The sequence below is a fragment of the Talaromyces stipitatus genome, genomic scaffold (genome assembly GCF_000003125.1).
Source record: "Talaromyces stipitatus ATCC 10500 scf_1105507295549 genomic scaffold, whole genome shotgun sequence".
Lineage (NCBI taxonomy): Eukaryota > Fungi > Ascomycota > Eurotiomycetes > Eurotiales > Trichocomaceae > Talaromyces > Talaromyces stipitatus.
In genome coordinates this window covers 3,379,558-3,400,502 of record NW_002990117.1, presented here as the reverse complement: position 1 = coordinate 3,400,502, position 20,945 = coordinate 3,379,558, and the positions used below count along the sequence as shown (strand labels likewise).

General features: G+C 46.0%; 9 protein-coding genes across 9 annotated transcripts, besides 4 other annotated features; 3 read left to right on the top strand and 6 right to left on the bottom strand.

Moving 5' to 3' along the window:
• Nucleotides 1–41: 41 nt before the first annotated feature.
• TSTA_020960 (uncharacterized protein) lies at nucleotides 42–766 on the bottom strand (the record flags this gene model as incomplete). Its single annotated transcript, XM_002484227.1, has 3 exons — nucleotides 42–195; nucleotides 298–583; nucleotides 622–766. The coding sequence occupies 3 exons, from the start codon at nucleotides 764–766 to the stop codon at nucleotides 42–44; spliced, it is 585 nt and encodes a 194-aa protein (XP_002484272.1).
• A 2,826-nt stretch (nucleotides 767–3,592) lies between these two features.
• TSTA_020950 (short-chain dehydrogenase, putative) lies at nucleotides 3,593–4,633 on the top strand (the record flags this gene model as incomplete). Its single annotated transcript, XM_002484226.1, has 4 exons — nucleotides 3,593–3,882; nucleotides 3,943–4,175; nucleotides 4,247–4,348; nucleotides 4,437–4,633. 4 exons carry the CDS (start codon nucleotides 3,593–3,595, stop codon nucleotides 4,631–4,633), a joined length of 822 nt encoding a protein of 273 aa, XP_002484271.1.
• Nucleotides 4,634–7,217: 2,584 nt separating this feature from the next.
• On the bottom strand, nucleotides 7,218–8,560 carry TSTA_020940 (uncharacterized protein; the record flags this gene model as incomplete). The annotated part of the gene is made up of 4 exons (XM_002484225.1): nucleotides 7,218–7,433; nucleotides 7,566–7,650; nucleotides 7,722–8,050; nucleotides 8,129–8,560. The coding sequence occupies 4 exons, from the start codon at nucleotides 8,558–8,560 to the stop codon at nucleotides 7,218–7,220; spliced, it is 1,062 nt and encodes a 353-aa protein (XP_002484270.1).
• Nucleotides 7,335–7,886: a mobile genetic element.
• Nucleotides 7,799–8,776: a mobile genetic element.
• A 389-nt stretch (nucleotides 8,777–9,165) lies between these two features.
• On the top strand, nucleotides 9,166–10,875 carry TSTA_020930 (uncharacterized protein; the record flags this gene model as incomplete). Its single annotated transcript, XM_002484224.1, has 4 exons — nucleotides 9,166–9,243; nucleotides 9,316–9,346; nucleotides 9,401–9,542; nucleotides 9,603–10,875. The coding sequence occupies 4 exons, from the start codon at nucleotides 9,166–9,168 to the stop codon at nucleotides 10,873–10,875; spliced, it is 1,524 nt and encodes a 507-aa protein (XP_002484269.1).
• Nucleotides 10,876–10,930: 55 nt separating this feature from the next.
• TSTA_020920 (MIND kinetochore complex component Nnf1, putative) lies at nucleotides 10,931–11,656 on the bottom strand (the record flags this gene model as incomplete). Its single annotated transcript, XM_002484223.1, has 2 exons — nucleotides 10,931–11,225; nucleotides 11,280–11,656. The coding sequence occupies 2 exons, from the start codon at nucleotides 11,654–11,656 to the stop codon at nucleotides 10,931–10,933; spliced, it is 672 nt and encodes a 223-aa protein (XP_002484268.1).
• Nucleotides 11,657–11,873: 217 nt separating this feature from the next.
• TSTA_020910 (cAMP receptor-like protein, putative) lies at nucleotides 11,874–13,497 on the bottom strand (the record flags this gene model as incomplete). Its single annotated transcript, XM_002484222.1, has 4 exons — nucleotides 11,874–12,311; nucleotides 12,365–12,907; nucleotides 12,968–13,169; nucleotides 13,238–13,497. 4 exons carry the CDS (start codon nucleotides 13,495–13,497, stop codon nucleotides 11,937–11,939), a joined length of 1,380 nt encoding a protein of 459 aa, XP_002484267.1. The 3' UTR covers nucleotides 11,874–11,936.
• Nucleotides 12,576–12,658: a microsatellite.
• Nucleotides 13,498–14,774: 1,277 nt separating the features above from the next.
• TSTA_020900 (cyclin-dependent protein kinase PhoA) lies at nucleotides 14,775–16,737 on the bottom strand. The gene is made up of 3 exons (XM_002484221.1): nucleotides 16,673–16,737; nucleotides 16,595–16,618; nucleotides 14,775–16,532 (listed from the first exon to the last, which is right to left on the bottom strand). Exons 1-3 carry the CDS (start codon nucleotides 16,715–16,717, stop codon nucleotides 15,609–15,611), a joined length of 993 nt encoding a protein of 330 aa, XP_002484266.1. The 5' UTR covers nucleotides 16,718–16,737; the 3' UTR covers nucleotides 14,775–15,608.
• Nucleotides 15,661–15,713: a microsatellite.
• A 328-nt stretch (nucleotides 16,738–17,065) lies between the features above and the next one.
• TSTA_020890 (SIR2 family histone deacetylase, putative) lies at nucleotides 17,066–18,303 on the bottom strand (the record flags this gene model as incomplete). The annotated part of the gene is made up of 2 exons (XM_002484220.1): nucleotides 17,066–17,092; nucleotides 17,170–18,303. The coding sequence occupies 2 exons, from the start codon at nucleotides 18,301–18,303 to the stop codon at nucleotides 17,066–17,068; spliced, it is 1,161 nt and encodes a 386-aa protein (XP_002484265.1).
• Nucleotides 18,304–18,889: 586 nt separating this feature from the next.
• Nucleotides 18,890–20,638, top strand: TSTA_020880 (cation efflux family protein, putative). The gene is made up of 2 exons (XM_002484219.1): nucleotides 18,890–19,661; nucleotides 19,716–20,638. Exons 1-2 carry the CDS (start codon nucleotides 19,106–19,108, stop codon nucleotides 20,357–20,359), a joined length of 1,200 nt encoding a protein of 399 aa, XP_002484264.1. The 5' UTR covers nucleotides 18,890–19,105; the 3' UTR covers nucleotides 20,360–20,638.
• Nucleotides 20,639–20,945: the final 307 nt, after the last annotated feature.

Below are 20,945 nucleotides of genomic sequence, written 5' to 3'. Positions count from 1 at the left end.
TCATAAGCGAACGCAAATAATGGACTAATAAGAAGAGACCACTACTCGGCGAATTTCTCATGCTCAACCAGATTATTCTTCAGTAAGCCGTGCCCATTCGCCAACTCCACCGCTGTCCGCTGCTTGCCATCCTTGAGGCTCCAGTCTATATTTCTTCCATTTTCACGTAGCGCTTTCACAGTCTCGATGCGATATCTACAAGCAGCCAGATGCAGTGGTGTCTATTTCGCTCTGATCCCGAATGTTGATATCAATCGAGCTGCATTTTGTAAGTAATGTTCCACTACCTTAGTGCACCGATAGAAAGCTGCCTTGTGCAATGGGGTCCATACGTAAGAATTCTTTGCGTTAAACTCAATGTCTCTCACGTCGTTGAGCAACTTCTCGACAATAGCACTGTCGCGGGCAATAGATCCAATATGAAGCGCAGGCAGCCCTTGTTTATCCTTTGCGTTAACACTAATGTCGTGGTTGCAATTCTCGAGTAGTAAGCTGAGAACCTCGACGCAATGTTCTGTGCCTTTGTCCCATTCATCGTCGTTTTTTGAGTTATTTCTCTCGCTTAAGTCGCTTTGACTCTGTCCTGACGAACCACTATCATCAGATACCTCCTCCACGTACCCTGTCTCCAAAAGTTTTCCTCGTCCGAGTCACTCTCACTCTCTCCTGACGAGCCACTAACAATCAGTAACCTCCATATATTCTCACCGTAGTAATCGCTATTAGCTTTTCTAAGTTTATCAAGATCAATTGTTAGGCCATCCATGTGTCCGCGAGAGACCGCATAGTGCAGAATCACCCTACCATCTTTATCTTTCGCAGTGATAGCAGCTAGGTATTCGGGAAATGTGGTAGCGACAGCGAACTAAACCTCATCTCGGCTGGAGACGAAAACATTGACTGATACCATCTTCACCCGAATTGAGGTAGACAGGTCGTTCAGGGCTTCTAGAAATCCTCGGGAATTGTTACACTCATCAAGTGCATCAATGACAAAAACAGTCTTTGGAAATCGTAGGATCATCTTCACCAGCAACATCTTGCAATCGTCGAGCGAAAGACGGTAAGCTTTGGAGGATTGTCGACTAGCTCCTATATTTATAATGCACCCCTCAATGCACGAGTCTGTCCGCGACCAGGCGAACTGCCTCACCATTGACTGAAAGATTTCTAGCAGCTTGCTTCCTGAGGCATGCGCTTTTGCGCAGTTAAAGTAGGAAATTTGTTGATCATAATGCCTGGCAGAAGAAGCTTCTTCGAGGGAGTGTTCTATGATACGTACCCTATATTAAGGTCAGCACATGCCTGAAACTTACATGACTGTTCAGTCATACATTAAAGAGCTCGTTCCGCACCAAACTGTAGTGAAGGTGAGCAAATGCATGCGAAAAGTGACGGGACGGTGAAGAGGCTTAATATCTACCTGGACCGTCCAACCACAGCAGCTGAAGACCACATTGGCCACTTGGGTTATCTAAATGATCAATTTCGAGCTACAATTTGAAGGCTTTATGCTCAAACAGCCATTCCCCAATAGTTAAGTATATTTTCCCGAGTTTCTCTATGATGAGTTTCCGTTGGATTAAGGGATTGTGGTCAATTATCCATTCCAAAATATCATTCATATCTGCTTCTGTGTTAGAGTGTGACGAAGGTAGATAAGTGCAAAATTCAAGCCATGACTTACCTTTTCGTCTTTTGTCTTTGACGGGCTCTTCAATTTTCTGTCTAGTGTTAAATAGCTTGTGATTATCATCTATTAGCCGGTAATTCCTAACACGCGCACGGTAGAAGAGGATACCTTTTGCAACCTGTATACTCACAAGAGACTTGCAACGTTGATCGAGATGATTAATGGAAGCTACTCGATCTTGCCAACCGTTGAGAGAGGGAATGGCTCTTATGAAGCGCACTATCTGCCAAGTCAGAAGGAAGCAATCATGCAACCGCAGGAAGGCTCTACTCATAGAATCCATGTCGACAAAAATGGTGGAGCAAAGAAACCTCACATTCCAACACGGCTTGATACAGGTCGACCAGACAGGTCTTCGAACTGTGGCTCTTTGTAGTCCCGTTGGTGGTAAATGGTTTCTACCTCCACATACCGGTAGATTAAGAACGAGATTTCTGAAAACGGATTGAGAGCTACTTGGTGTTGCTCAAGGTCTAACGTAGATAGCTTAAGGAGTGATGTAAAGTTCCTAGTGTTAGATGCGGAATAATAGAAGAAGTCTCAGGGATCGTATACATACTTCCACGAAGAGGCTGAATGGCAACCATGCAATTTTTTGCATATCCAGTAGGATCCAACTCTATGAATGCCTCTCCTTTTCCCTTGGCTACTTTGGCGAAAGTGATGATTTTACCCAGAACCGTCCGAATGTTAATTGTATTTCCCGTGATTTTTATAGGAGGCGCCTTTGGGCTTCGCATTCTACCAGTTCAGGTAAGAATGGAGCATCTGTGAAGTCTTTGTTGTCTTCATTCTGATCGTGCATATGTAATCTTGAAGATAATCAAACCACATCTAATATATGGCGGACTTTAGGGTCAAGCTTTTCTGCGGCTTGTAGCCAAAATAAATTGTGTCGTGTTGGGTGCGAGGTGGCAAACTCATTCTGAGCGCCCTGAGCAAGCACAGCAGGTTGCGGTGGGATATCTTCGATCGCATCTTGCCCAGGGAAACTACGAACACGATTTACTTTCTATATATTTCCAAGTTTTTAGTTTACCAGACTTTGAAACAAAATTTGGAAGTCAGTTGCAGAACCTACACCGAGAGCTGACTGGGAAGGAGTTTTGGTTTCTCGCCTGGGTTTTAGCCGATCAAGTAACCTATGAAATGGGTTTCGGATATTTTTATCTTCCTTTGTAACAACCTCTTGCAACTTTTCCTCCACAGCTCTACGTTCAAGGTGATGTTAATTGTGGGATTCCACCAATAGACATGAGCATTGGTTTCCATACGGACGTGCCCTAAAAATACACGTAAGGCTTGGTGGGGTGTTCATAAGTTCCGAGTCCGCTCGCTAACTTTTTGAATGTAGTGACGAACACTAAATATGCATTTCCAAAAATTCCTATAGGTGATCTGGATTGATTACTGGCGAAGCATGCAGAGTAACGTTGCCGCTATTGATAGGCTGAATATTCTGGTGGAAGAAATCTACGACCAATCGCTTATGATTTCAACAAGATCTCTTTGGAGCTGCTGTGGAATCATTACAAGACTTATTTTGCAAATCACAGTCCACCTATTATTGACATAAATGTTATTGTCGTTCTATCCTGTCCGAATAGGAAGCTATACATAAGATCGTCGATTCGGTGACTTGACCCTAGTCGCAACTGTGGATACTTCCCGCAATTGTGGAAACTCCCGTTTCCCTAGTTCCACTCGGCTAACTTGCCTTTACTATCTACTTGGGTCTTTCCTAAATAGGAAGAAAACGAATAAGGCATATGGAGCGCTTTTGGGATTAACAGCAATGTATAAAGTCAGAAGAGATGTCCGCAAATTTTTCCATTTGATGTCTTTCCTGTACTTCTCTTTTCTATCTACTAGTTATCCACCAGACTGAAGGCTTGAAAAATGACTGTTCCTCAACGTCTCCTAAACAAGGTTGCCATTGTCACGGGTTCTTCCTCCGGCCTTGGTCGTGCTATTGCACTTGCATATTCTCATGAAGGTGCTCGTGTGGTTTGTGGTGACCTCAGACCCGAGTCTCGGCCACATGTTGTGGAAGAGACTGCGATGAATACGGATGAACTCATCCGAAAGAACGGGGGCTCCGCCATATTCGTGCCAACAGATGTTGGAGATACCGAGAAAATGGAGTGTCTCGTCAACAGTGCCGTGTCTGAATTTGGAAGATTGGATATGTAGAAAGCACTGGCTCTTCACCTTTTCTGATATGGATATCTAACAGCGAGTAACTTTAGTTTAGTCAACAATGCTGGTATATCGGTTGAAGCCGACGATCCCCGACCACTTCATACAACGCCCAATGAGACTTGGGACTTGACCATGAGAGTCAATGCTAGGTCTGTCTTTTTGGGAGCCAAGTTTGCAGTCACCCAAATGCTCAAGCAGGAACCACATCGGCCTTCTGGCGACAGGGGATGGATCATAAACATTTCATCCATAATGGGGTCTATTGCTACAGAGGGAAACCGTGCGTCGTCCAGAAATCAATTGTGTAGCAAGATTTCAATGTGTATCTTGTACTAACCTACTGAGATTCAGCGTTTTATTGCGCTTCCAAGGGAGCTGTGAGCAGTTTGACAAGACAGATTGCTGTGGAATATGCAAAATACCGGATTCATTGCAACTCTATAAGTCCTGGTTGTAAGTAATCTCGCAGTTCGCTGAGTCGATCCGATATAGCTCATCCTTTAGTAACCAGGCACTTTGGGATATACTAATGCTTGTATAGACACCCAAACAGCAATATTTGCAGAGACGACTGGTAGCGGCATGACGTCTCTTGACGACTTGCGGCGCAAACATCCATTCGGAGGTCCGGGGAAGCCTGAGGATATTGCTAAATTTGCTGTTGTTTTGGCTAGTGATGACGCCGCCTGGGTATCAGGGGCTAATATGTTTGTGGATGGTGGTTATACAGCGAGGTAGATTTAATCATGGATCAATTGATGTTCGCTGCGCTAGGTTAGGAGCTACCAAAATACCGAGAGCTTTGAGATAGGCCTTCAAAATCGAATAACGAGGGACTGAAGTGTGAATTGTAAAAGCAGAAACCATTTGGTAAAAATTGGCAAAAAGAACATAAGAGCGCCTGCCTTAATACCTCAACAAAGATGGGCGTTCGCCAACCTTGGAACCTGCAATCGACCGCTGAATAGCTATTAAACTTTTGAAATGGTAATAATGTAATACGTATTACTTGACTAAATTTTTCACAACCCATGTTAATGTCACTAGTCATTTAGTATTGGCCGTGTCGGCTATGTATCTATGGATATAGGTCAGATTAGGGCTAAGGTCGCCCAACAACATTGAACTGGAGGAGTATGAAATAAAAACTACCTCTTATGCTGTCACACTGTGACTAGGGTTCAACATTGCGCCTTGGTTAGTACGCCACAGTACCGGAATATTGTTGCACAGCTTGCACGGTCGTCAAACTCTCCTCCTTTTCCAAAATAGATACCTAGCGATACCAACCGGGTGATGGCTTTTGAGTGAATATTCAGATTCGTGTACCCCCCTTAGTAAATGCTTATGATATCAAACCTCACAGCTCAATGAGTGGATATAAAATATATAACGATTATTAGCTTTGTTTTGGAATTCCGTCACGGTTCTACTGTCAGAGACTGCCTTCGGCAGCTATACTTGCATCTGGGTGCAGGAGCGGGTAAAGGCGGCGAGGTTTCACAACACTAAGGATATCCCTGGGGAGCTTTGTTCTATGAGTTTCACAACGTGGAAATAGCTTCATCTTTGAGGCTTTGTTGCAGGTTTTGTCCGGAGACTCTGAAAAGGATTCTGTAGGCATGCTTCGGCATGGCCTGCTCCCCTGTAGATATTTTCTAATTCCCAACTCACGTCTTGCTAGTTTTCTATGCCATACATTTTACCCTAATTTCCTAGCTCCGTTACAAATTCAACATCGGCGGTTAGAATGATATGATTCGCTTCAAGTGTAGTAGAGGGGCACGAAAGCCACGCAAAGCTTGCCAGATCGTTTCGTCTTCATACATACACATCAGCAGCATGTTCGGACAGATTTTCGAATATGGACCGACCTTTCTCCCTTCAGGAACTGACTTTGTTATTGCTTCTACTGGACCAGGGTGGACCACTGAGGCCCCCACTGTTTGAGCATCACCCATGCCTCGTTGAAGGTGTATATATACTTTTCTGACCTAGGTGGATCTCACCTAGGCAGTCCTAGTTTTAGTTGTTGTTGCAGCTTTGGAGGCAGTCGGTTTGTCTCCTATCCAGGCCCCAAGTTTTCTCTGTAAAGGAAGCATGCGGGAAGGCTGACTTTCACAGCAGAGAGAGTTCCTCTCCTTAAACGTTGAAATATTCTGCAAAAAAGACAATGTCTGGGGCGAAGGTCGGATTCGTTGTCACGACCTCGCTCACGGGAGTATTCGCTCACTAAGCCGTTGCGCCAAAAAGACCAGAAAATTGAGGATGGTGGATCCTCTCTACTACTCTCTCATATAGTAAGGTTGCCAGAGCCGTCACATTCGTCATAGAGTTGATATCTAGTGTCATCAATCATGAATTCACGATTCCTGAGAAGATGGATATTCTCGGAAAGAAGAAAGGTGGAAGAAGAAGTCGTGTATAGGCCTTCTGTAATTTGAAGAGGCCTGATTGAAGCCTAACCCTGCCATATATGTAGGAAAAGATATAATTCGCTCACTGATTTAATCCACTTATCAAAATTTAAGGTACACGCTACTGCCGCAGGGCCTTACCCACATCGTTCCGGTGTGGGTCGGCTCCGGCTCAACGAAATCGATTTCTATACATAATTTGACATATTTGAATAGCCTCACAAATGCCCTTCCCCCTCAGTATCTATAAAAGAAATTCCCAAATCAGGTAAATTAGATGCGGCGCTTTCACCTAGGCATTTGATTTGCCTGTAAGCCTTGTTGTGATTCTTCTCTCTCTTCCCTTTCCCTCGCTTCCCGCGCTCTTAGGGCACGCCGAAGATTATGATTTATGAAATTCCAAAATAGCTATAATCATGATAAGATTATGATAAATGACTAATGATTAATGATTTAATCATGATTAATTCTCGCGCGGTAATGAAAAATCCCAAGTCCAACAATTTTCGCAGCTGATATCTATCTAGGATAGCAGCAGAGTATATGATAAGGGTCTCGGTGTCCATCTTCCTTGTGTATTTGTGTAAGGCCCTTCAGCCTGCTTTTGCCCCCTCTTGAATCTGTATGTCGACTCTATCTAGTATAGCTAGCTAGTATCCACATAAAATTAGTTGTAGTCGAGAAATTGCAGGCTGCGGTATTTCTTCAGTTTGAAAGGTACCCCTCTTGTCAGCGCTCATCTGTTTGGTAATCTTCTTTGCATCTTTGTGTGAGCCTGCTTTGAATACCTTTGACTACCAAATTCAGGACATGTGCCGGGCAACAGATAAAGCTTATTAGCTTACTCAAGTTGTAAATAATCATGATTTAATCATTATGATTATGATTATGATTTAGGGGTAAAACTAATGATTATGATTATGGGAATAGGTAAAGTAATCATAATCATAATCATTGGCGTGCCCTACGCGCTCTCTCTCTATCCTCTTCTTATTTTTAGCCATCTCATCAATCTTACGATTCTCAATGTAGCGATTTGCATCCTTTACAGTAAGAACACCTCCAACCTGCACCTGGCGCTTAGTTTTTTTACGGCTCCGGCGCCAGTTAACCTCTGTAAGCTAATCAATCCGGTGTTCGTAAAGATCGCTTAGATGAGCCTTAAAAAGCCCGGCATCAATAAGCCGATTGAGACGGCGCCTTAAAAAGGGGGCTTGTTTCCTCAATAGATTCTGATATGGCATCGGTCGTACTCTATTGACACTTTCCTCAAAGATAGGATGTCCCTCGGGGGTGAGTGAGATCCGGTTGTTGGTGAACTTGGAATGTTCTGCTCCTCTGCGTCATAAATTTTTTAATATGGGACCGTCAGACAGATCTATTTTTGATTGAAGTGGCTTAAGCACAACCTCCGGATCGTAGGGAAAGGTGCCTGTATTCCGGAATCCTGCCTTGATCGTACGCCGTGTAAAGGCCTGTTGCCGTACTTTATGAAGCTTATGTAAGAAATCATTTTTATCGTAAGATTGGCTCCAAGCTGGGCTTGACGATTCACCGCTTTGCCGTGGAAATGCTTATATTGTTGAAAAGGCACGCTATCTAAGGGCTGTAACATATGAGTCGTATGAGGTGGAAATGAATAACATATAATCTGATGCCGTTGACAATAATCAAGAAATTGCCATGTCAAATGAGCGCCGCAATTATCCATAAGAAGAAGTCGATATCCCTTATCCCCCTATTCCTTTGTAGATCTATCGAAGTGCATAAGCCATTCAGCAGCGAGCTCATCGGATATGTAGCCATTTGGAGATACTGCGAGAACGTAATCATCCTCTAGATCACGATACCACTCCTCCAAATGGGCCTTGCCAGCGAGTATAATAAAGGGAGGAATTATCTTTCCAAGCACATTTATACACTCAATAATTGTAATAGATTCCCGGTTTCCCGCGCTGTCAATCTCATTGCACTCATATGCAGTAATTATTGCCTCCTTTTCCCCATGTCCAAGCCGGAACCCGGTTTCGTCGAAATTGAAAATGTTTGAAGGCGTAATTTTATAGGTATCGATTTCGATCTTTAGACGGTCAAACCAGGTTTGTAAGACACCAAGATCCTGCGCGTTGAACCTCCTCGGGTCCATTGGCTTTTGTACGATTCGTGCGTATTCGGTGCCTAGGTGCTCAAAAAAGCGATTTGCCCAATTAGGGCCGACAACGCGTGGCACCTCTCTGGGGGGTGTCATATTGCGTAGTATAAGATTGGCCTGCGTTTTCAAGAGCTCTGTTGTAGGAGGAACACCTATATCGTTAAGATAAACTAACCACGTTTTTAACGCGCGTTCCTGATACTCCGTGAATAGGCGATTTGTTGCTTGTCGTGTAGATTTAGATGCGCGGCCCTTTACGCGATGGTAAAGAGTTGAATATGGGATCCCATGAGCAAGCGCCGCAGCCTTGATATTCGTAAATTTTTTTTGGATAAGTCATCTGCTGCCAATTTTATAGCGAGTTCCTGTTTTGTATATGAATCTGAAGGCATCTTGGTGGTGATTTTGAAGCTCAATTTGGGTCAAATTGTATGTAAAAATCGATTTCGTTGAGCCTAGATAGTGAGCATGTAGCGCAATATTTCCGTAAATTACAGATATTGCTAGCTATTCTCGAGCGAAATAGTGTAATAGCAATACGGCTTGTATTTACGCCACTAGGGTTAGGGTTGAGTAAATTGGTGGGGTAAACCGCAAGATGATTGGCTCGAATCAGGTGCTCCAACGATAAATCGATGGGAAATTATTTTTCAAACATCGAAACAAGCACCAACCTCTCTACTTGTGCTCGGAATCAAAAGATGCCGAAAGGGAAACAGCTTATCAAAGATATCAACAATGCGAAAAGCAAATCCAAGAAAAAGGGCAGACATCAGGCTGTACGTTGGTTTTGTTCAATTCCCGCATTGTCAGAGGAATATCCTTCAGTTGACTAACGATTCGTTCCGCAGGACCCTGAGACTGCCGATGAGTTTCTAGCTGGTATGTCTTCCATGTCACGTTCCGAATGCAAAATATTTACTAATAGATCTCAAGCTGGCGTTGAACAAGAAGAAGGCGGCGAGAAATGGAGAGCCGGCGATGCTGTCAAGGCTATGCGATTCTTTATGCGAGCTATTGAGATGTATGATAATGGACTCGCCAAGTTCCCAAAGTCATTTGATCTGGCCTATAACAAGTATGTACAGGCATCGCAAGCTTGAGTGTTGTCTAGTAATGCTGACAATTGTATTAACAGAGCACGCGTTCAATACGAAATCACCCAACATCCCAAACTAGCTACCCAGCTCCCCGCACCGCAAATCAAGATCCTCCACATCGCTTTACAATCGCATCGAGATGCGCTGGTCCTCAATCAAGACAATGCAGATGTTTTGTTCAACACGGCCCAAGTTTTGACCAGTCTTGCAGAGGCTTTGACCGAATCGAAACGTCCCAATGAAAGTCGAATCCAAGAAGCTATGAAATACCTGCATGAAGCATTAGAGTTGTTCCAGAGATGTTTAGTCTTGCAGGAGCTTCGGTACACCGAGTCGCAGGAACAAATGAGGATGATGGAATCTGGTGTTGATGAGACGGCGCCGCAGGCTGCGGCAGAAGGACCAGCGTCCGAAGAGATGGATCCACAGCAAAAATCAGAGGAACATGCGCAAGAAGAAGAATGGGCTGCCGTGGTGGAACCAGTAACAAAGGATACGCTCGTCGACACGGCCGTTGCTCAGCTAGAGACTCTGGCGACATTATGCGGTCTTTTAGCTCTCGATGGCGGCAATGGGTTGGCCTGGGTTGAAGAGTACTCATACGACTTATTGAAAACGAGAATCGCAGCATATGTTGAAGGCACAGGCAGAGAACAGGAGGTCGCCCTGGCTCGTGCAATATTCGTGGCAGCTTTGACAGAGGTATTGTATCGAAGTGGAAGAGCCGACGTAGAGACATACCAGAGAGAGTTGAGTGGCGCATTTCCGCCTGAATTAGATCTTTCGGACAACCCCGAGGGTCTTTGCAGGAAAGCCGAAGCCCTCACATCCTTTAATTCTGCGGTTGCAGATAACCCTCCTGCGGGCACTGTTGAAGAAGTGCAAAAGTCACTTGTTTCGCGTTGGCAGGCACTAAGTGCAGCATTAGAAGCATTGACCGCAGCGTCGAGATTGGCTAGTGCAGATAATATTCCAAAGATTCATATTGCTAGGGGAGATGCCGAGATGGCACGGTGGCAGTTGGGTAGACCTCCTTGGAGTTATCCCCCAGCGAATGAGAACTCAGCGACGCTATTGAAAAATGCGCAAACGTATTACCGCGGAGCTGCTAATTTGGCGCGTCGAGATGGCGATTCTGAGCAGGAAAGGGAGGGCTCCTGCAAAGAATCACTCGCAGCGGCATTAGCCGGAGACAAAACCAAGCTGGACCAGTTGAGAAGTGCGGATTCGGAGAAAGTGATGGGTATAGCGCAGGATATGATCGAAGATGGTCTGATAGGACTAGCCGATGCAGAGTCGCTCCTCATTTGACGCATGTACGTTTTTCATTGTAAATAGCATTCGAAACAGCCGTTGTTATGGAAGCTCAACTCTCGGCTTGCATTTTCATCTCTTCGTCGATCTGTAAGCTCTCCTGTCGCAGATTATGCTCCTTGCTGTATTCGGTCGATGTCTTTGCAGAGCCTTCCAGATCGGCCATTACAGCTTCCAGACCTGAAAGCAAAGACTCAATCTCCTTTCGCTGAGCTAAGACTTTTTCCGCGAGCGCAACGTTCTGCGACTGAGTCGTTTCGATCTTGGCATTGAGGACATTCTGAACTTCTTGTAAGTAAGGCGTCAAATGGGCTTGGTATAGGCCGTCGGCATTCAGCATATGTGGACTATTCGCTCGTCAGCCTAATTTCCTCGAGGACAAAAGTTGATTCATAACATACGGTACATCACTCTCGCTTTCACCTTGGCTTTTTCGTCGCCTAGCATCTCCAACAAGTCTATCCAGCTCGTTCAACCCCTTGATAACCTCGCGTTCTTTAATGATTTCGTTGAATTCAGCGGTAGCGCCTTCCTCCAATTTGGCGTTCAATTGGCGATGGACAGATTCCAGACTGGCTGGTACATATCTGGCGGGAGTAGGAAAACAGGACGCGAAATTCTCGTATGAATTTGCCTTGAGTGTTGCGCGAAGAGCCTTGCTGTAGATATCTTGCAGTCGAGATGCGCGTGGACCGGGGGCCAATGGGATCGGGGCTGGCGGGGGAGGGGAGGGCGAAGCGCCCGATTCCCCTTGTGTTTTCTGTGGTTGCTGTGACATTTTGTTATCAGGGAGTACTGAACTTGTCCTATTTCTGGCTAAATGAGGAGACAGATATACCCTGTCGCATGAATTGTGGGAGAGTGCGTTTAAGTGCGGAGAATTCGTCTTAACGCGACGTGTCAGAGACTAGCTAGCGGCAACGTTCCTATTGGTCAATTGTGTCTACTTTATTCTCAGTCCTTAAACTTCACAACTCAATCAACTTCAACTACTCAGGCTTTCAAGTAATTTGTTTATTGATACATATACTACACATCAGATTTTGATACATTGCAGACTATATTCCTTGCCTCCCTTCAACATCCTTCGCAAAATACGTCGTACTTTCCGCATCATCAGAAACCCTTCTATTCGCTTGACCACCAGTATTCCGTGCTGCTCCTGGTGACAAATGACTACTTTTTCTAGGGAAAGAATGATTCATCTTCATTCCCGCAGTCGCATCATTGGAGGACGACAACGAGGACCGCCGCTGAAAACGAGCACTGAAACGGTCAATGAGATCCATTACCGTTGCCCAGGAGACAGCGATATAAATGATACTGTTCCAAAAACCCTGCAAAGGCAGAACCAAAGCAGATACGAATTGAAGGCCGAAGACTACCTGGTCAGGGTAGAAGAGGCTGTATACGCGGTTTATTGTTGAGGGGACCTGTTGTCAAACAATTTAGTGTCGAATCAGCTGAAATTTAGCGCGGGACTTACCCAGGTAACTATCAGTGCAACGAAGTAAAGCATGGCGTATTTGCAGTACGCAAATGCAGCTGAGCTGATATCTATCCTTGGGGTACGTCGTGATGGTGTTGCTGCTATTTTGACGCTGGTGCTTCCGACCGTCGAAGGCGCCGATGGCGGTAATGGGAATTCATCGCCTCGCCCGATAGTTACGGAGTATGAAGGATATGCGGTTATGTGACTGTTGTCATTGGTATTGCCGTTGGGATCGATATTGTAGTTGCTGCTGCTGCTATTGCTGCCATTGCTGTCGTTGCTGTGGCTAGTATCTCTCACAACCTCGCTAGTGACATGCACGACTTTGGAGGCATGAATCTCAAACAGGTTATTCAGCCTCTCATCCATCATCATACTCGCTTCTTTGTTGAAACTTCGAAGCATGCGTCGTTTCCGGGATATGTCGATACCAACGCGAGTGTAGATGGCGAAGGTGAGCAGAATGACGAACCAGACTGGGCCGTAGAAGACGGCGATTCGCAAGATGTCCCATTCAATAGAAACCCAGCACCATAACTAGTGCCATTAGTTGCACGCTTGTGAGATGAATTTCGGGAATAAAAGGGGAAATCCTACCGTTGCAGAACCATATACAGGACCCTTGGAACTTGAATGGATGAAAAAGTAGATAAACGGCGGAATAAAAGGCAGACCATAGCACAGCACAAGATATTTCCATTCTAAACGTCTTAATTTCACAGCGTCATATTTGTGGAAGAAGGTCAGATAGACATTAAACGCCATTGCCAGTGTCCACAATGCATCAGCCGGCATGAGCCTATCCCACGGATGACACAAATCAACGTCACGTCTCTTAACCAACTCAAGGATATGGAAAGAATATACCACTGAATAAGAAAACCTTGGAACCAACAAAGCGCCACCCCGTGCTCCCTTTGCGCAATCGCCGTCCGCGATATGAACGTTCCGACATTAGTCAAGATATTGGCCCACGAGGCGAAGAACACGACTCTATTGATGGGTTTCCGAAAAGCGCGCGAACTCAGAAATGTGGATATGACAATTGTGGTGCCGACGACAGAGAGGATGGATGTTACTCTTTCAGCGGCTGTGATGGCGGATAATTGTTGGTCGGAGAGCGACATGGTCGTGCGTTGCAACTGGGGAAGATATAAGCTTGTGATGTCAATGATTCCTGAGACTACTGGTTAGGGATTAAAGTGAAGGTTAAAGTGAAGCTCGAAGCAAGCTGAATAATATCTCGAGTCAGCATATATGTGTCAGAGGACTTCCTTCCCCAGGGGCAAATGCATACTAATGAGCCTGAGCTCAGGTCCACGAACGATATTGGTTGATGTCAACTGCCCTAGAGTACGGAAGGTATGTATATTCCGAGGAGCATTACAACCTTCCACAACGGATATTCAATATGGTCTGGATTCCCCGGCCTGTCATGTAACGATGGCGGCCTGTTTATGTAGGTACGAGAATGCCTACATGAGCTCAGACATATCGGACATGAACTACCTTAAACTACCTTTACTATAACAGTGATACAGGAAATAGACCATATTACAACTCTAGAACGACCTTATAGCGAGCACCCATTCGATTAGGTTAATGGACTGGCAAACTGCTTTCAGCAAACATGAATACGTCAATCCCGATTGCACTTCCATGGATTCCGGGGTATACTCACGTCTCACCTGGTACGACACATATACCGCTGATCCTGATATATTCCGATTGGATCATAGATATCAGAAGTTGGGATAGCTTGATCACCCAACCTATATCTCCTAACAAAAAAGGATTTGGCGGTGTTCATCATGTTCTTAGGTAGTGGGATCACCGGTCAATGGGAAGAGGTCAGATTGCGGTGTGCATGTATCATGTACGAACTTCGCAGGAAAAAAAAGGCGTGTGCCGTGTTTGTACCGAATCAGCAGGTAATCATCCCTTATCCATATCGTTTCCGTTAGGTAGTGGTGATATACATAAAATAAGGAAGTTTAGTCTTCTCATTTACTCTAAGAGGGTTGTTGTTTGTGTTTGGTTTGTCTGAGATATTAGGGCTTGTGACACCAGGATAACTTACGTATCGATATCTTGCATTCAACCTAATCGACAAGTTAGGTCAGCCCTTGAACCAAACTTGTCAGATACTACTACCAGTAGCCCGAGGTTGTAGTAGTACTTGTCACGGCGGATGTTCCAAGTCTCACCTTAGCTTCCAGAATGAGTAAGTACCCAAGTTGGTGGATGGGCGATGACTGAGAAACCTGGAATTGTTGGCCTATGTCACCCATCTGCCCTCGAATGTAGAAGGCTCCCTGCTTCTACGTAAATAAGACAAAGGGCAGTTGTAGCAACGCCTTTCGCGTAGCTACTTGAAATCAACTCCTGATTAGGAAAGGAGAATACGTGACATAATAACAGTACCTGTGGCCGACGCACGTACTGCATTTATTACCATTCTGTAGTTATCTACAATCCCAATTAAGCCCAATGAAAACTTGCGGTCTAGAAACTCGAAAAACAAAATAGTAAGATAAATAAAGTGCATTGTATGATCATCCGAACCAAAATTAGGAACCGGACCGATTACCTTCGCCCAAATTGAAATCTGACTGATTCAGTTCCAAGTAGATGTCTCCGATAGCTTTTTGGACAAAGCAATCCGATGGAGCGTTGGTCTCCTTTGGAATATTCACCTCTTATCCAGCGTTCAACTTCAAAGAAGCACTGCCTCGGTAGGTTCCATTTTTTGGATTGAATGATTAGTTCTAGGTAGACAGGTACGCCGTGTGTGACCAAAGCCAAGCAAAGCGTCCCATATCGTCCCGTCTTCATGGCAAATCTCTCAAAGACATGTTTGAACTCAATGTTGTGCAAGGACTGATATGCTGAGCGTGTTGCGTGTTGTAATGGCATACCATCCAGTCATAGACTGCATTGCATGGGTAGATAGGTGGTAACTCTCCTCCCCTTTTCAATGCTTGATTTAGGCTAGAGGATGGAACCATGGCAGGAATGATATCACAACCAAATATCCTTATTCCTATATCAGGCGGGGAGAGTGAATTATAGCAGAAAACGGAGAATGAAACGAAATAATATATGCCCAACTGATTATACCGAAAGATGAAGATCAAAACAAAGTAGAAATGTCTCCGGGTATCACCTTCCTGTCCTTCCTTCCGCTTTTTGTTATATGTTTTATAGCATCTTGAAACTCGTGGTCATTGGTTGCAGACTAATAACCTTGCTGCGCTGTCACCATCCCACCGTAACCCGGTAATTGTGATTGCTGCTGGTGATGCTGCTGTTGATGATGTTGCTGTAGTTGCGCCTGCAACTGAGGCAAATCATTAAACCAGGGATGGCGCAGAGCATCCGCCGCGCTGATTCTCATCTCGGGTCGCAGCTGGAGCATACGGGTAAGTAGATCCAACCCCAACTGATCGATTTGAGGAAGAATCAACCTCAAATCCTGGGTGGCGTAGACATGGAAATTGGGCTTATATTCTGGAAATTGTGAAATACCAGGCCATGATCGTTCAGAGGGGGTGCCCATGAGCCTGAAAATTTTCTGCAGCTGATCCTCATTCGTCGTACCAGGGAAAAGTGGTCGACCAGTATACATCTCTGCCATGATACAACCTGCAGACCAGATATCGATGCTGGTGTTATACGTCCTACTCCCTAGAAGAACGTCTGGTGCACGATACCAGAGCGTAACGACCTCGTTCGAGAATGTGTTGACGGGAATACCAAAGGCGCGTGCAAGACCGAAATCGGCGAGTTTCAGTTGACCCTTTTTATTAATAAGGAGGTTCTGTGGTTTCAAATCACGATGTAATACCCGGTTTTCGTGACAAAAGGCAATGCCTCGCAAGAGTTGGTGCATGAACGATTTGATAGTGACATAGTCGAGTGAACCGTGGTCTCCTTTTGTGTCCATGTATCGTTTTAGGTCTCTATCCATATACTCGAAGACGAGCATGAGTTTGTTTTCTGTGTGGATTACATCGTATAGCGAGACGATGCTCTCGTGTTTTAATTCTTTCATCAGGGAAATTTCGCGAATGGCGGTAGACGGCGTGCCTTCTTCGGAATCTAGATGGATTTCTTTTAGGGCGACCATCTCTCCGGTCTGACGGTTGCGACCTTTGAAAACCTATGCAATACGTGTCAGTCGCCGAGTTATTCGGAGCGTAGATCCCTGGGTGGTCCACTCACAGTGGCATAGGTACCTTCACCTAGCTATGGAACTAATCAGCAAGACATGTAATATAAAAGTCCAGGAAATAAGAATACCTTTTCCAACTGCTGGAACGAGCTCGGCTGCTGTGGTTTGTCCATATTGGATCTGCGTGTAAATGCTAACCGTGTCGGTCTCGATGTTTCAAGCGCTTGTGTCTGCGGTTGGCCGTGCGGGGGATTGTTGTACGTTGTGCCGTGGGTAGACTGAGGGAAGAGAAAAGAACTGGGAGCAACAATCGATGAGAGCAGAGTCGACAGGCTGGAAGTCGATGTTATATGCTTGGGAGAGGTCGAAGTAGAAGCAGAAACAGAGGAAGAGGAAGAAGTAAGATGGTCCATGTTAGTCGGGCAGGTAGTTTCCTGCGATAACTTGAGGCCCGCTTTAGTTTTATCTTCGCTTTGGCGCCGTCCTTGCGGTGCTGCAGCCAATCAGGGCTCAGAATTCGATCATCCTTCTTCAGTCTCAGCAAGGGTCTATTTCTATATATACATAGTATTTATTATTTACTGGAGATGAAACCAAAGACTAGAGAACTATATTATCTAAGTACAGGTAGCCGTGACGCCACTTCCGGCAGCACAGCCTCGCTTTTATGATCACATCGTACATGATTCTGCAGATATCGCTCGTTGAGAAGATTCCCGAATATCTGCGACTCGTTCCGGACGCCACCGACATTGATGATGCCGATAGCCATGCCCCGTTTGTGAGCGCGTTCCACTAGCCTATACGCAGAATAAGTCGCCAGACTCGTGCCCATGATCAAAAGCCGGCCAGCATCATCTATGGCTTCTTCGGCTGCACTCCGCACCGCAGAGCTTGTAGATTCGCCAAACATGATGACAGCCGGCTTCAGTATCCCAGCGGTGGACGACGGCGACCAGGCACCATCAGGCTCTGTCTCGACGATTGCTTTGGTCTGGCCTCCGTCCGGCAGTAAAGGCGGCTTCTCTAAGCAGTGAGGACATGCCGGGTAGCGGAAAGTCAAGTACGGCGCATGAGGAAGGTCCACGTCACCATCAGGGTTAATCTTTAGTCCTCGCTTGCGCTGTTCTTCCGGGTTATTAGTATCCAGAGCACCGGACTCCAACATTTCATTCAAGAAATCGGCCCAGGCTGGGTTCAACCGCGTGAGAGATTGCTGAAAGTCCTCTCGAGGGACGAGATTGTGACAATTTATACAGACAACACCCCGTAAAAACCCGTGCAATTCAATAGTAGACAACTCCGGGTGCGCAACGAGATGAAAAGAGTCCACGTTCTGTGTAATCACACTGCTCACGTAACCCTTTTCCCCTAAATCTGCAACCGCTCTGTGTGTGCTGTTGGGCTTTGACTTCAACAAGCCCGGCCATCCCACATAGCTTCGCGCCCAGTACCGTTTGCGAGCCTCATGACGGGTTATGAATTCGTGGTAGTAAGTAGGACGATAGGATTTGTTCCGAACATACGTCCCATTTTCCCCTCGATAATCAGAGAGACCAGATGCGACCGAGATGCCGGCTCCCGTGAGGATCACTGTCTGAGCATTTTTGCCGACGTCGATGCCCTGTAGGAAGGGCGACGGAGGGGCCGTGAAGAAGTCGCCGATCGCGTCAATTGCACCGGCTACACTACTGGCAGTTTTGGGGAAATTGATGGCAGGCGGGAACGGTTTGGTAAAAGGGATTCTCAACGGAGACATGGATGCATGGCGTCAATGATGACTTGTTGAGTATATATATATAGACAATGTTTGTGAGTTCAGCGTTCAGCTTAGCCTCCTCGCCCAAGCCGGAACTTGCCCTATCCGCTGTGATGTCACCGCCTTGGAGCCTGACGATTCCGGCGACTTTGACTTTAGCTCCCTCAACCAGCTGACTATTATCTACTCAATTTTCTTCCTATTCTTTTTTCTTGATAGACATCGGCTGACATTGAGGAGGTCTCAACGCTCACCATTGCCATTTCGAGAGGAGGAGCCCTAGGACGATACAACGAGCCAAGCACGAGCGGAAAGTCCCCGGGTCGCAGCCGAACTCGGCCGGCTCTCGCATGTTGGAAGAATATTTTCGAGCGTAAGGTTCACAGCGACATGATCTTATAAACACAATCATTCTTGGACTTTCCGACCTTAAACTCGACTCGACTGACTGCAAGAGAAGGTTTCGTACCCTAGCCGCCTGTCCTTAGCTCAATGCCCATTAACCTCGGGGAGCTGCAAACAGTCTAGATCTTGGCGGCCCTTGATGAGTCTCCTGCCGCCGCTGGAACGCGGCGGCCAGCTGCAGCAATGCCACGTACTCTCCAGACTCAGACACAACACTCACGCGACATCGCTTGTACATCGGTGCAGGAAATTATATACCTCTAATTCTAGATCTGTCCGGCACCAGAAAACACAATCCTTTTCGTTAAAACAGTCATCTTCGCCGTCATCGCTATTTGTTTGGTCTCCTGTAGCCGCCAGGGCGGCATTGAAGACATCCTTGACTAACAGACCACCTATGACTGTCCAAACTAGAGGCCACGCAGGCCATCATGGCCACCACCACCACCATCACGACAACGTCTACCTGACCTCCTCGAATAAAAAAGATGCCGGGGTCCGGATCACCCGAATCGGACTATTCGTCAACCTAGCAATGGCAATTGGAAAATTCGTCGGCGGCTACATATTCCATTCACAGGCGTTGATTGCAGATGCATATCATGCATTGACAGATTTGGTGTCTGATTTCATGACCCTGGGGACTGTTGCTTGGTCCCTCAAACCTCCGAGTGAGCGATTCCCGAACGGATATGGAAAGGTGGAGAGTCTGGGAGCTCTAGGTGTGAGCTCGTTGTTACTATGCGGCGGTGTCTTTATGGGATTGGATGCAACACAGGCTCTCCTGTCTCAATTCGTCCCCGAAGCATTCGAGGCACTCGGGCATGCTGGTCTGCTCTTTCATGGTCATTCGCATAGTCACGATCACGGGGCTGAAGTGCTTGGACCTAATATTAATGCTATTTGGTTGGCGGCTGGGTCTATAGTGGCCAAGGAGTGGTTATACCGAGCTAGTAAGTCTCGCCTCGACTACGTTGATCATCAAGTCTAACAAGCAATACGTTTAGCAATGAAAATCGCACAGGAACGAAAATCATCCGTACTCGCCTCCAACGCAGTTCACCACCGCATCGACTCCCTGACGAGCCTTGTCGCTTTGGCCACAATCGGAGGTGCTCACATTTTCACTAATGCAGCATGGCTCGATCCCGTCGGGGGTCTGATAATTTCCCTGATGGTGATCAACGCGGGATGGACAAACACAAAATCTGCTCTGCTAGAGCTTGCTGATACAACGGTCGACGAGGAAATTAAAGAGTCTGTTCAGGCGGCTGCCTTGAAGACACTTGCCCAATCATCTACCAGCACACAAGGAATCGAAATCCGGGATGTCCAAGGTCTCAAATCCGGACAGAATTATCTAGTGGACGTTGAAGTAGGTGTCAAGGGTTCCATGACCGTGCAACAATCTCGCGAGATAGAAGAGATAGTACGAACAGGAATCGGTGCCAAAGTCCGCGGTGTGCGGCGAGTCAAAGTACGATTTGTGCCAGCCGAAATAGAAGGAGTCGATTTCGCCGAGGAGTTTATCCCTGGGGATGTGAGCCCGCGGATGAGTCCAGAACCTGAAAAACACGATCATGACCATGATCATACGCATGAACATCAACACAATGGCTCAGGCCAGTCGGATGTACATAAACGGCGTTGATGGTTTCATGTATCCATTGTCTACAAAAGAGTTCAACAAGACAAGGATACTCGCTGGTCGACTATAATCTTGTACCAATCACTTCGTGTGGTGAAAAGCCCAGACTGTTAGAATTTTGTCTACAGAAAAGACATCATGTTGGATTGGAACAAAAGTAACTGAACGTAATCAGTAGGCGAACTGTCAGCTTCTCTCCGGACACGTACACTATATTGATTCCATATAATTCAACACGTCAATATGCCACCAATTCACAATAGAAATAAAAAGGATTCAGCTGAGCAAGAAGGATGAATTGATATTTCTTTTGATGGAGATGGGTTAATGGGTTCCTTTTTGTGACAGCGTTCATTCTCTATCCTAAGAGGTAACTATCTAGTCGAGCAAAAAATAAGCATGAGGGGAAAAAAAAAAAAGAAAAAGAGCACGCTCAACCACGGGCAGAGATCTCTTTTATATGTGTGCGTACAGCTCTCGCCGCCAGCGCATCTCGAGAACGCTCAAGAGAAGGTCGATCAAATCTATGAGCGCTATCATCTCAAGGAGAGGCCCCGGGAGGTTTTATCGCGTCGCAGGAGCTCGCTTA